The sequence below is a fragment of the Sminthopsis crassicaudata genome, chromosome 1, assembly GCF_048593235.1.
Source record: "Sminthopsis crassicaudata isolate SCR6 chromosome 1, ASM4859323v1, whole genome shotgun sequence".
NCBI lineage: Eukaryota > Metazoa > Chordata > Mammalia > Dasyuromorphia > Dasyuridae > Sminthopsis > Sminthopsis crassicaudata.
This window is the reverse complement of record NC_133617.1, coordinates 219,333,498-219,347,719: the sequence shown is the minus strand read 5'-3', so window position 1 is coordinate 219,347,719 and position 14,222 is coordinate 219,333,498. Positions and strand designations below refer to the sequence as shown.

General features: G+C 34.2%; 1 protein-coding gene across 2 annotated transcripts in view; it reads left to right on the top strand.

Moving 5' to 3' along the window:
• Window positions 1–14,222, top strand: part of GNAL (G protein subunit alpha L) — a 465,118-nt gene extending 450,896 nt beyond the window's left edge. The window contains exons 8-12 of one of the 2 annotated variants that reach the window (XM_074274822.1): window positions 1,118–1,176; window positions 1,782–1,902; window positions 3,700–3,830; window positions 7,849–7,916; window positions 12,219–14,222. In XM_074274822.1, the coding sequence (XP_074130923.1) occupies window positions 1,118–1,176; window positions 1,782–1,902; window positions 3,700–3,830; window positions 7,849–7,916; window positions 12,219–12,365 (526 nt within the window). In that variant the 3' untranslated portion in view covers window positions 12,366–14,222. The remainder of the gene's footprint in view (window positions 1–1,117; window positions 1,177–1,781; window positions 1,903–3,699; window positions 3,831–7,848; window positions 7,917–12,218) is intronic. The other variant, XM_074274813.1, reaches the window with a different exon arrangement.

Genomic DNA, 14,222 nt, shown 5'->3' with positions numbered 1-14,222 from the left:
TACTCCTACCAGGTTTTTTTTCTTTGAGGATTTGTATTTTTTTTCCACTTCATTTGAGTTTGTCTTGAGCATCTCTATCAAATTAATGGCTAGTATTGTGTTTTTCTATGGTTATTTTTCCAGCCTTATTTCCTAACTTCGGACTTCATGTTAAGAGCAGGATCAGAGTCAGAGCGAAAAATCTACTGATTGTTGTTGTACTTGCTCAGTGTATTATGTACTTGTGTACTCAGCACACAACCTAGTTGTGTTTCTTTGCCCTAGACTGCCACTTCTAGACACAGGCCTCATACTCTGTCCATAGTGGATGTGTGACCCAGTATTGGATAATTAATAGGGCTGATAGATAGCTATGGATAAGGCCTTTTTCATTGCTCTTCATAGCCATTTGTGGCTAAGCTCTTTCTCCAGTGTCTGTAGATATCTCTTTCCACATCCCAACCCTGCCTAGAAAAATAACACAGTGTTGTTGTTTTTTCCCTCTAATTTCTTAATCTTAATCTTGATCTAGTATATTTCTAGTTCTTTGCAAAATAGTTTCAGGGGAAAGCTCAATAGTAGTTCTTGCTACTTTGTCATCTTGACTGGCCTTTCTCCTCACTCTTAATGAGGTAAAATACAATGTAACAATTATAGTGATAGGAAACTGGGAGAGAGATTTGGTTAATATGCCTTAGCATACTTATAGAGGATAATGATATCAAGAGAAATGGAAATTGATCAAGGATGAAATGATATGAAATATGTGATAAATGAACTATTGATCCCTTAAGATAACAAGCTTGAAGCAAAACATTAAATGAGTAAAATCTAAATTGAAGAAAGAATTAAAGGTACTGGAATAGTCAGTGGTATATAATAGCAAAAATTAAAAAAAAAAACTTTTATGGGTGATAGGAGAGTCAGCATACTTTGGAAGCAAGATATATAGTACAATGATTACTAATTCCATTCATATGATAAAAGTATCACTAGCATGTCAAATCTTGACTCAGCTGAGTAGTTTAAGATGGGTAAAGATTTTGTTTTATATTTAAAGTAAAGAATAAGCTTCATTTCTTTACAACAGTGAACCAAATTTGCCAATGTAAGATAACTTCTTTTTGCTCTTCAACAGTATGTTTGATGTGGGTGGTCAGAGAGATGAAAGAAGAAAATGGATCCAATGCTTTAATGGTAATTTTTAATATGTTTGCTTTAAAACATTACATGTAATTCTCATATTTTTTCCTACTACTTTTGTACATTGTTGTGTTATATAGTCTCACTTTTTATACTTGCGTTATTACTTAGTTTCTGTGTACCTCTAAGTTTCATATGTTTCTAGTACATAAGTGAATTAACAATCCCAAATTCTTATGTACACTACTAATATGGGCAAATTCCTTATCAGTTACATTAAAGCAATCCTATCCTACTAATGTCATTGAAAGAAACTGTAGTATAATGAGAGAAACATTGCATTTGGAGTCAGTAAATATAATTTCAAATCCTAGCCATACAACTAACTAGCTCTGTGATACTGAACAAGTCAAAAATCGCTTTAAACTTATATCTATTTTACCTATCTACCTTATACATTTTATAAAATGATGCAAAATATGTTTTTGTAACTGTAAACAGTTATTACAGTAGCTGGTAGTGTTGCTTATCTAGATTTGATAGCTTACCCAGGTAGAGTGCAAAATTCACTTGAAGTATTTATGGTATGCCTTGTATCCTACAACAAAGACCCATTCTGTCACTGAAGTGCTTCTCCTTTTCTCTTTTCTCTTACAAAGATGTCACTGCTATAATTTATGTCGCAGCCTGCAGTAGCTACAACATGGTGATCAGGGAAGACAATAATACTAACAGGCTACGAGAATCCCTAGATCTTTTCAAAAGCATTTGGAATAACAGGTAAAAAAATAAATAAATAAATTCAGTTTTATTGTAGTGCTCACTAGTAGAGCTTATTATAAATGTTACTTAAAACCTTGTCAGTACATATTAATTTAATTTTTGGGTGGACAGAGGAGCAAAATCTTCATGCAAAGTCAATTTGAGTCTGTAAAAATGTCTGTACATTCCTAACCTAGATAAACTGTACCTGGTTTTAAAAAAAAAAAAAAAAAAAGTCAGAAGTAAGGATATGAAGAAAAGTTTCTTTTCAAGCTTTGGAAATGCACAAATTTTTCATGGTACTCAATGTGTACAAAGTTTCAGGTGAAATTGATCAGTAATTAACAGAACCAACTACACCCAGCGAAAGAGCACTGGAAAATGAGTGTGGACCACAATATAGCATTTTCACTTTTTCACTCTTTATTGTTCGCTTGCATTTTTGTTTTTCTTCTCAGGTTATTTTTACCTTCTTTCTAAATCCAATTTTTCTTGTTCAGCAAGATAACTGTATAAATATGTATACATATATTGAATTTTAACATATTTAACATGTATGGGACCACCTGCCATCTGGGGGGAGGTGGAGGGAAAGAGGGGAAAGTTGGAACAGAAGTTTTTGCAAGGGCCAATGTTGAAAAATTACCATGCATATGCTTTGTCAATAAAAAGCTATTTTAAAAAAAGTTTCAGGTGAATCTGATATATGGATAATTTTCCTTTATTTTGTTCCCATGAATTTTTCCATATATCTTTCCTATATCATTTATCACATTCTATAGTATATCCTTATCTGGGAATATTTTGATTCTTTTTATTTTTTTTTTTACCATAAGTTTATAAAGAGAAAAGGGTACATCAAGAGAAAATGTTAGATCCTTAAAATAGTGAAAGTAGTTAGCAGTTTCTTTATTTTCTTTTGTATTCAATAAGAATATTCAAGTACACATAGGAAATGTTATATAAAATGATAACTTATTTATAGATTTATTGTGTATATTGAATTAAAGACATTTTTATTAAATGCTAACTACATTCTTGGATACAAAGACAACAGCAAAACATTCCTGTCCATGAATCCTTAGGACCTCATATTCCTCTGTGGGGATAAAACATGTACACATATATAATACAAGGTAATTTGAGAAGGGAAAGAACATTAACACTTAGGAAATTAAGGAAGGTTTCATGAATAACATAAGATCTAATCTGAACCTTAAAGAAGAATTCAGTACTGAGAAATGAAGTTTACTGTAACAGAACCAGCCAGTTTTTGCACACTAAATAAGATTGATTTGAACTAGACCTATTTAATGACAGGATCTCTGTGGGGGTACAGAAGAGATATATGGGGGAGGAAGAGGAGGAGCTGAGCAAGTCATGAATTAAGCTTTGTGACTAGCTAATGAGTCATGCATTTGATTAACTCTTTGAATTCCAGAGTTTGGCTTTTCTGATTTTTCTAAATCTTAATTGATCCACAAAAGCAATCTAATTGTTTTCATTTCATGAGCAAATTTTAAGTTTTAGCTTTCGCACAAATCAACTTATATCACATCTTCTTCCCGTCCCATACTCTATCAGCGTGGGCAAGAATTAGCTAAGAGTATAAAAATGACATGTTGACAAGATATATCTTCCTTAAATTTTTGTTAATGTCTTCCTGACTGAACAGGTGATTGGGTTGAAGTGGGGGTGGATGGGTGTAAGAATTTGCACATTTGAAATTCATTTAATAAAAAGTGCTTTTAGCATTTAAAAGTCTGTGAAAAATTCAGGAAGATCACCAACAATTTTTTCTTGTCTCTTTTCCAGGTGGTTGCGAACTATTTCTATCATTTTGTTCTTGAACAAACAGGATATGCTAGCAGAAAAAGTCTTAGCAGGGAAATCCAAAATTGAAGATTATTTCCCTGAGTATGCGAACTACACTGTTCCTGAAGATGGTAAGATTTCATTATGAGTCTTTCCAGGATTTAGGAACAGATACACAGTTCTAAAAAGTACAAATAACTTTTCTCCTCTACCCTACTTCACCTGTTTTCTTGCAAAAAAATAACTAAGGGCTACCAATTAGAGTATAATTGTATTATGCTTCTTAAGTCTGTAGTTTGAAAACTTACCTCCCTCCAATCTTTTAAGATTTGTGTTCATAATTATTTCCTGTCCTATATATACTTTTTGCTTTGAGAATTCTTAGAGCACCACAAAAGAAAAATGGCAGTTAATAATATTCAGATATGATCTGTTATTTGCTATTATTTCTACTTTAAAGTAACTTCGTGCCTTCTGTACATTCAATTTTGCCATTCTAAGATCATTAACAGTATTTCTGAATCACAGAATTAATTGTTAATAGTTTAGAATGTTGATTTACATAACATTTCTTGGGATCATTCAGAATGATACATAGGAAATTTATTAGAGGAAAAATGCATTTACAGAAGAAATGTGGGACCCAAGATTATTAGCAATTCACATATAGTTCTCTATTGTTTATAAAGTATTTTCCCTTTAGCAAGTCTATGATAGTATAATTATTATTATTAACTCCTTTTTACAGTTGAAGAAATTTAGACTCAGAAATGGTAAATAACTTGCTCATAACCCCACAACAAGTAATCAGTCGATATGGAGTTCACTCTAATGCCACATAGATCTTTCTATTTTTTCCAATTCCCCTAAAGATTTATGAAAAGGGAACTCCTGAAGAAGTTACTATTGAGTTTTCTTTTTCAATGGAGAGTAAGAACAGAGTAAAGTGTATAGATGTAGAGCTGGAAAGAATACTTGCTATCAGTTTTGTGACCTTGACTGGCAATATTGTAAAATTAAAAGAAAATCCTGCAAATAGAGTCAGAAAACCAGACCATATTCTGATCTGTACTGTCTGTGGGGCCTTGAATAAATAATTTTACATCTCTCAGCTTCAACTTCCTCCTCTGTGAAATGGGATTGAACTCAGTGGCATACCACCTACCCCATTACCCCAAAAACAAACCTTTCTCCCTGATTGATTCTAGTTGGGCTAATGTACTTCAGCATTGAAGAATTTGGGTGATTGGAATGACAAAGTCCTCAGCAGTCCCATGATAGAAAGTTTAGCTGCATTAAGAAAACTGGTTGGAGGTAGAGCCAGTATGATGAGGAAACAGGCAACAGCACAATCAGCTCCCTCCAGCCTCCCAAATAAAAGCTAGCAAATATACCAGACTGCATCCTGTTGGGAAATCCTAGAAAAAAAATTCATGAGTCATTTTTCAGCCCAATTAGGGAGATAGATCTATAGACACTGGTGACAGTCTGGCAAGAAGTGGACCTAGCACTCCAGCACAGAGAGGGGCTGTGAACCATAGCAGAAAGTCCCAGGCCACCATGTGCTCTCATGCAAAGTGTGGGAATAGGTGCAACTTGACAGTTCTTTTGTTCACTGCCCAGTTCTAGGTCACAGAAGCAGGGCAGGCTGAAGAGTGGACCTGTGTCTAGAGGTAGTAGGAGCTACTTTAGTCCTTGGGTTGTGTTCTAGGGAGGAGAAAGTTCAGAAACAAGCAGCAGCAGTGAAATACATATACACACACCACACACACACACTCATTTTCACTTTCACTTAAGCTTAGAAGGGAATAACCAGGGCAGGAATCCCAGACCAAAGAAAAAGCTTATAATTCTATCCCCATAAACTAGCTAAGCTTCCCCACTGACTGATAATGATTGAGTTCAGCAGCTTTTGCTCAGACCCTAAGCCACATTAGTGTAGAAGTTAGAACAGGGAAGAGTAATCAGACTTTCCCTTGAAGACTTACTTTAGGAGCACTAACAGCTCACACTGCCAGCCTGAGTGTTCCTGAGACTTTAGATTAAATACAACAATAGAACTAGCTCAGATCTGCCCTTCACAAGTACACAGATATTTTATAAAAGGACACAGGCTTATGCCCCAAAATAGTCTACCCAGTAAAACTGAGCATAATTCCACAAGGGGTGGAGCATGGGGAGGGGTTATAGGGAGGGAGAAATTGATATTTAATCAAATAGAAGATTTCTAGGCATTATTGATGAAAAGACAAGAACCATGAGAAACTTTGAGATCCAAACACAGGAATTAAGAGAAATACGAAAAGGTAAACACAAACATCATATAGAACTAAAGGATAGACTGCTTATATTCTTATGTGTGAATGTGATTCAGCTGTCCACCTCTGAACACTATCATCATCACAGGGGAAAGGGGAAAGGAAGAAAAGGAGAGAGAGGAAGGAAGGAAGGAAGCATATTGGGTGCCAGGCATTGTGCTAAGTGCTTTACATTTATCTTATTTGATCATTATAACACTTCTGAGAAGTAAGCATTATTACAATTCCCAAATTACAACTGAGTATACTGAGGCAAACAAGTTTAGTGGCTTGCCCAAGGTCACATAGCTAGTAAATGTTTGGAGCTATGTTTGAATTCAAGTCTTCCTTACCCCAGGCCCAAAACTCTATTCAGATAAAGGATCTGGGAATGTTTCTATTATGTCTTGAAAATCTTAAAAGAATGGAAATTGAGTGGAAGAAAATACACTATTGGTTGGCAGGGAGAAAAAGATTGGAAAAAAATTATCCCACATAGCTCAATAACATTGTAGGCAAATATTAGTCTTATAAAAACAAAGAGAATTTTTGTCCACCTGCATTTTTTACTTCCTTCACAGGCTAATTTACACTATTTCGAAGTCTGATTCTTTTTGTACAGCAAAATAACTGTTTGGACATGTATACATATATTTTACTTAATTTATACTTTAACATATATAACATGTATTGGTCAACCTGCCATCTGGGAGAAAGGGTGAGGGGAAGAAGGGGAAAAGTTGGAACAAAAGGTTTTCCAATTGTCAATACTGAAAAATTACCCATGCATATATCTTGTAAATAAAAAGCTATAATAATAAAAATAAATAAATAAAAACAAAGAGAAAGGGGAGGAGCATCTGACTCTTCAACCTCATTCTTATCTGAACTGGTCAAAGTAGAGAAGAATACATACATACATAAAGACACATACATATATGTTTAAACACAGAGTTGGCCACTGAAATATATTTTACTCACTGGGAAATAGAAGAAGGGGAAGAAAAAGGAAATTAGAGAGAAAGCAGATAAAAGGAGGGATTTATTTAGCAAAACAAACTCTAAGAATATACAAAAATAGAGCTCTTTTTAAAGTGTCAGAATTGGAATCTGAGGGGATGCCTATTATTTGGAAAATAGCATAACAATTAATGAAAACAAATATAACAGAATCTTATTGCTTTGTAAGAAATTATAAAACTTTCAGAGAAACATAGCGAGACTTGTATAAACTGATGCAGAATGAAATGAATCACATTTATCCAATCACAAAAATACTGTGAAGACAAAACAACTTTGAAAGACTTAGAAACTGATCACTATAATTGTCAACCTCTTCAGAAGACTAATGATGAAACATACTACTACCAGAAAGGTGAAAGAGCCTGAGTGCAGAGACCCTTTTTTTTTTTTTTTTTTTTAATTTGCATGACCAGTCTGGAATACTTTTTTTCTTGACTATATATTTGTAACATGAGTTTTGTTTTTCTTTCTCAATGTGAGAGATTGGTAGGAAAGTAAGAAGACAGCTGCTAATTGGGAAAAAAATTTAGACTAAAATAAATTCCCACCACCAAAACTTAACAGCTATGTTTCCCTAGTCAATAATATAATCTTCCTCAACCTCAATTTCCTCCTCTGTGAAATGAAGAAAATATTGTATACCTAACTACACATATTGCTATGAGGAAGATCTCTTGTACCTTAAAGCATGAAATAGTTGTGAGTTCTTGTGTCTATTATAGTTTTTTATACTGCACAGTACCATGCAGTGAGTTTAGTTTAGCTTTTATATAAAAATGGTGATTTATATTTAACTTTATCTGAGTACAATTCTGTTTTAATTCCACAGCAACACCTGATGCAGGTGAAGATCCCAAAGTTACAAGGGCCAAGTTCTTTATCCGGGATGAATTTTTAGTGAGTAATTTTTAAAATTCTAAATGTTTTTGTCCCCCATGGTATTATCATTGAGTGACTCCAACACATTTCACAAGTTGCATTCTTAGGTATTCTCTTACTTCCTATCATTGATCTTTGTTTTAGATTCACAAAGTGCTATTATGTCCATATTCAAAAGTACTGCTAAGCCAGAAACCATTGTACAAGTCAGCTTGTTCAGGCTCAAATGTGTCCTTTAAAAAAAAATTTAATTCCATTGTGTTTATAGATAACTGTCAATGGATAGGTTTTGGCCCACAAGACCAATCAGCAAATACCCAAAATTGCCCCAACAATGCAACAATGCAACCAGATCTTTCTAAAGACATGCAGAAATAGGAAACTGAACTAGAACTGGATGGGTCATGTTGTAGATAGAGATTTGTGCAGCCAATCATCTCTAGCAATGCATTTCTTCACTTTCATGAAGTGAGAAACAAAGTCTTCTTTGATTTTCTATTAGAACCTATTTCTATTCTGTCCTCTTCTACACTCCTACCCCAAGTCCTGCTCCCTACTTCTTTGTAACCTCTCAGGACCTTTCCTTTCATGGGCTTTATCTTGAACTTTTGCTGAGTTAGAAGGAAATGTACTTCAATATTTCAAGGCTATTTCATTCCATCATTTTATGCTCCAGTATAGATACTCTTTACATAATAAATTGTTATAAAAACAAACACATAATCTGCCCCTGGGCCCCATCTTGATAGGCCATGCCAGAGTTTGTGTAATACTGGCAAAGCCTTTTAAGATCCAGGGTCACTTTCATACCTTGATGAAGCACTAAAGTACTACTAGGGGAAGTTATTTACAAATAATTAAGGTATTTCTAGCACCTCATTTTCTGGAATAAATGAATTCTCTTGCATGCTGGTGAGCATTGCTCCCCCTCTCTCATGCCCTGGGATAGAGAGAAAAGAAAGAAAAAGAAACAAAGATAAAGAAAGAAAAATGATGATCATTATGATTTCCTGTTCAGTGATATTTGCACCTTGCAAAGATGTTTGTAAATCTCATTTCAGAATTTTCAAGGCTTTGTGTTCCCAAGTAACATCAAAGTGGAAAACATACCCCCCAAAAATCAAAAAACATATGTTCATCCAACAAATCATTAAAGAATAGGTTCTGGGCTATAGGAATAAGAGGGTTAGATTAAGACATAATTTCTGATCTCAAGTATCTTAAAGCCCAATTGAGAAAATAAAATACACGTGTGAAATTTAGCCTCAAGTATCATCTATAAAATAAATTGCTCTAAATGTATGATCCTAAGAATTACAGAAGAATTTCAAGGCAGCATGTCAACAAAGAGAAATATGGAATATAGCAATCCTCACAGTGATAGATGGGTTGCTCAGAACAAGGTTTTTAAATAGTATTAAGTCATGGATATGTAAGGTAAAAGCATTGAATTTGGGGGAAATGGCAACCAGTTCCCCACCATTAGAAACAGAGGGAAGAACACTGGCTCTCAGATCTTCATTCCGATTTTACTTCTGATGCATCAGTCTCTGACCATGTGCAAATCATTTCACTAAGTCAATCTTGATTTTCTTGTCTGGAAAGTGAAGGGAGTCGACCTAAATGGTTCTGAGGTTCTTTCCAGCTCTAAATCTATGATCTTATTTTTTTGGCCTTTTTTTAATAGCTCCAGTCATCTCTTGGGCCCCACTAATAGTGTTGGCCTTTTTACATAATCCCCATGCAAAAATGTATGCATATTGAAAATAAAGGATAGAAAATTAACTTGTCAGGATTATTTTTAATGTAGTTATTGAAATTACATTACTTTTTTTTTCTTTATGTCAATTGACTATGTTTGTTTTTAAAAGTATATGATTCCCATTTTGTTTGTGAGGTTCTATAATTTCTTATAGATATATCCTACCATTGGTAGGAAACAAAAAATTTAGAGACTAAGGGAAAGGAGATAAGTTAGCAAATTGGCAAATCACATCACTTCTGGGAGCTTTCATATCCAATATTCTCTGATAAAACCTGAGACTCTACATTTGATACTTTCCTCAAAATTCTCAGGAATTTCATAGAAGAGATTAAAAAATGAATGAGCCATTGAACCCACTACTCTTAAGTTCTCCTTGACAATATTTTTTCATAGACAACGCAAAATAATCTTCTTGTGCTTTTCTTACTATATTCCTACATATGAGAAAGGCTACAAGTACATGTTTTAAAATAAAAACAATAGCTATGTAAAGAATAATGATGATAATGAACAGATGCCAAGTTTGGGCCTTGATCTATGGAAAATACATAATAAAGCTAAGAGTTGGAGCTGTCTAGTGCCTGAGTAAGCAGCACTAAACAGCTCCAACTCTTAGCTTTATTATGTGCCTGAGTAAGCAGCATAATATTGTGATTTGGAAAGATACTAATATGTGACTTCTGGGCTTGTTGTGGTAAACATTATAAATATTAGGCATCCTGCAAATATGTCATGATTATGAGCTTTAGTTTTAATATCATGATCTATGGAGAACTGTTGCCAAAAGAAGATAGTGATACATTCAATGACCCTGATTCAATCCCTTCTATGAAGTTCCCGAGAAATCTGTCAGAAATATAAAATGGTAGGGTCTTGGCTCTCATGAAAAGAAATTATGGAAACTGAAGTTCCAAGAGCTTATGTGCTTTGCCAAAGGTCATATACAGCTAGGTAAGTATCAGCCAAAATTCAAATTCAGATTGCTTTACTTTAAATTGGATGCTTTTTCCATCATAACTCCACTGTTTCTAAAAAAGTAGAAATTAAGTCATCACAATTCTTCCCACAAGATGCCAGGTAGTATTTTTCTAACATATGTCTGAGAAATGAAGTAAACTTTTTTTCATTTGATTTGCTCCCAAGTTGGAAATAAGGTTATCCTTTGTTTCTCTACATAAATGAAAACACAAAGCATTACCAGTCAAAAACTAACTCCAGAGCATTAGTACTCTGGAGTTGTGTGTTTTTTTTCCAGTGTAGATCACAAGCCTAAGTTTGATTTTTATTTCTTTTACCACAGTTAGGAAACAACTACAGTCCTATTTCAATCATATTGATTTTAGTCAGCCAGCAGTTCATTTTTTCTCTTTTATCTGCTTAGACATGAAAAGGATGACCCATCTTATTAAAAAATTGGTCAGAAGCAACTTAACCCATGGTTGGAGATGCATGCAAATATTTTTGATGTAATGCTACAGCTTTCCTCAGACAAAAATAAATCTAGAAAGGCATGATTGCTTTTCCCTATAAACACTATTATGCTATGTGCTTTAAAAAAATGAAATAGGCATTTTAAATATTTGTTAAATTAAACTTTTTACCAAACCTAGTATTATGATCAGTATCTATCTTTAATCATAATGAACATATCTCCATGATGATGACCGAGAGAGGTTCTCTCATTACTGCTGGATCCTCAGTTTTTCACTCACATTGCTCTTACTTGTTTCTTGTGTGTATGCTTCTTTCCCACAGATGTAAATGAATTCTTTAAGGGAATAAAATACACATATACTCATACACACATGCATATAGATATATGTGTATCTGTATACAAACACACAGACATATGTGTATTCTTCTGCATCCCCCATGAGGGATACTAAGCACAATACTGAGCCCAAAAAATGCTCTTAAATTCTTATTGAATGATTGAACCTCCTTATATAATTGTTATGGGATCATTAATAATATTTAACACTTGCCTACACAAGCAGCCTATTGTAATGAAAAGAACATCAAATTCAGCTAGAAAAGTTGTTTCAAAGTCATGGTTCCAGTACTTATTAGCTTTCTGACCATGGGTAAGTCCCTCAATTTTAAAAATGTGTTTCCTTCATCAAAGGAAAATGTTAATATATCATAGCAGTATTAGAAGAAGAAAAAATAAAACACTTTATAAAGTGTTTTAATCAGGGTGAGTTATTTGTTGGCCAGTGTGGAAATCACTGTTAACTTGGTGTGGAAATGTTAAAGAAGCAAAAATATATGGAATATAAAAAGGACTCCCTATGCTTCCTCTCTTGATGCAGTGAAATATCCACTGCATAAACTTGACCAGGTGACCTCTCTTTTTATTTAGTCTTCTGGGGGTAAAAAGGCTCTTAAGAAATAGCCAAAGAACCATCTAAAGTGGATTCTCCAAAAAAAAATTTAATCCTAATCTGGTTTTAAAGAAATAAAAACATAGGGGAAAGCCCAATTGGGAATATAGATACTGACAGACATGAATTTCCTAAGCCAAAGAGACTTACAGAGCAATTCTTGTTTTGCAGAGGATAAGTACGGCAACTGGCGACGGCAAGCATTACTGCTACCCTCACTTTACATGTGCAGTGGACACTGAGAACATCCGCAGAGTGTTCAATGACTGTCGAGATATCATTCAGAGAATGCACCTTAAACAGTATGAACTCTTGTGATTAGGGTCACCATGGAGCCTGTGGTTTTCAATTATCTGCTCCTTTCTCTTTCGCGCGCTCGCTCTCTCTCTCTCATTTCTCTGTCCTACCCAACACAGGATGGAAGAATATACTCTAGAATACTTGTTAGCCTCTGGGTCTGTTTACTTTGGTTATTTAGCCATCCCCACCTGTATCCCGATGTTCATTTCAAGTAAGTTTTTCTTTTATTCTTCCTGCTTCTTTGGGACTAGGTCCAGGCTTTCCTTAGGTATGCCATTCTTTTGTCATTCCATTAAGCCTTTGGCTACCTCTGTTTTCCCCTAGGATTTTTTTAAAATTTTCAAACATAACCTACTAAATTTTTCCAGTAAGTTATGTGAACATAAACTGGTGACTCTTATCAGATGGCACTACAGTCAAACCTCTGCATGTTAGGGGTCTTTTTTTTTTTTTTTTAAACATGACACTGAAGAGTACTTGATAGGTGAAAAGAATAATGCACTTTGTATCAGGTTATTAAATACTGTTGAGAAAGCATACACACAATGTAGCAGCACTATGATATTTATTATTCTATCACAGTTTTTAGCATTGAGTTGCAGGTTAACTAATCAAGTGGCCTCCTCTTTTAAGCTGTTTACCGGCATAGGTCATAGAGTAGAGCCTGAGAGGCATGGGGAAGATAAGCAGTTCTTCTGGGGTTTCATAGCAGAGTGTCCCTACACACCTCAGACTTTTGAATTAAAAGCTACTTCTAGCCTACTGCATCAAGGCAGAAAATCTACTCCTCCCTACCCTAAACTGTTCTTTGTTTTGTCCACAAATGATCCTTTTAGCTTAGGTCATTCTTGGACACCAGTCCTCCCTCTCTCTTTTTTTTTTTGTTTGTTTGTTTTACTGCTGGTTTATTATATTGTACAGACTGTAAAATGTAATATTATTTTGTACAACTTTATTGAAGAAAATACTTGTAGAAGATCTTTGTGCCTTGATTATGGCTGTACCTGTAAACTGAGCTAAGATGTAAGTATGTTTTTGATTGCGCTGTACAGCTTGATGTCAGCCTTACCTGCAGCCATGACTGGAGGTAAGAACTTTATCTGTAGAATTTAGGGGTTTTCTGGTTTATATTGAAAAAAAAGTGGAATACACTTTTAGTAAAAAAAAAAAAATTATATAAATTATGCAAATTAACCACTTATACCTTTATGAATAAGGTCTTACCCAGTGAGAAGCTGTTGCAGCAACACGCCTTTCCTTTTGGGAGACTCAGCTTTGAAATATCAAATTTATTCGGGTCCAAATTACAACCATGTGTTGTCTCTCAATGGGAAGAACCAAGAATTTTTTTTTCTCTCTAGACTATATTTCATAATTCTTTGGTTATTGATACTTTTACAATCACATGGTGTGATTGTGAACATGTAGAGCACCCTCAGATAAAGCTCTTAAATCTTTATAACAACAGCAGATTTTATTGTGCAAGTAAATATAAGATAAGAATATTTTAAAAGGTGTAAACCCATGTCTGACCTAAGAAAATTGCAAGATGACATTTTTATTTCTCTTTTAATAAAGAGACACATTAGAAAATTGTTTTATTTTAAATATTGTAGGATCAAAATGTGTGAATATTTCTCAAACTTGAATAATTTATGCAAATGACATTCTCAAAACAAGTTATGGTACAGTACATTATATAAAAAGCAAGAATTGTTGTAGCAATAAGGCATGTCCTTTTTAGTAACTATAACACTGCTTTATATTTTATACACGGGTGTTTTGTCTGTGTGAGTATATACTTTTCCTGTGTCTGAAATAACCTGTACAAATGTCAAAAAATTACAGTTGCAATAACAGAAACCTAGACAAGTG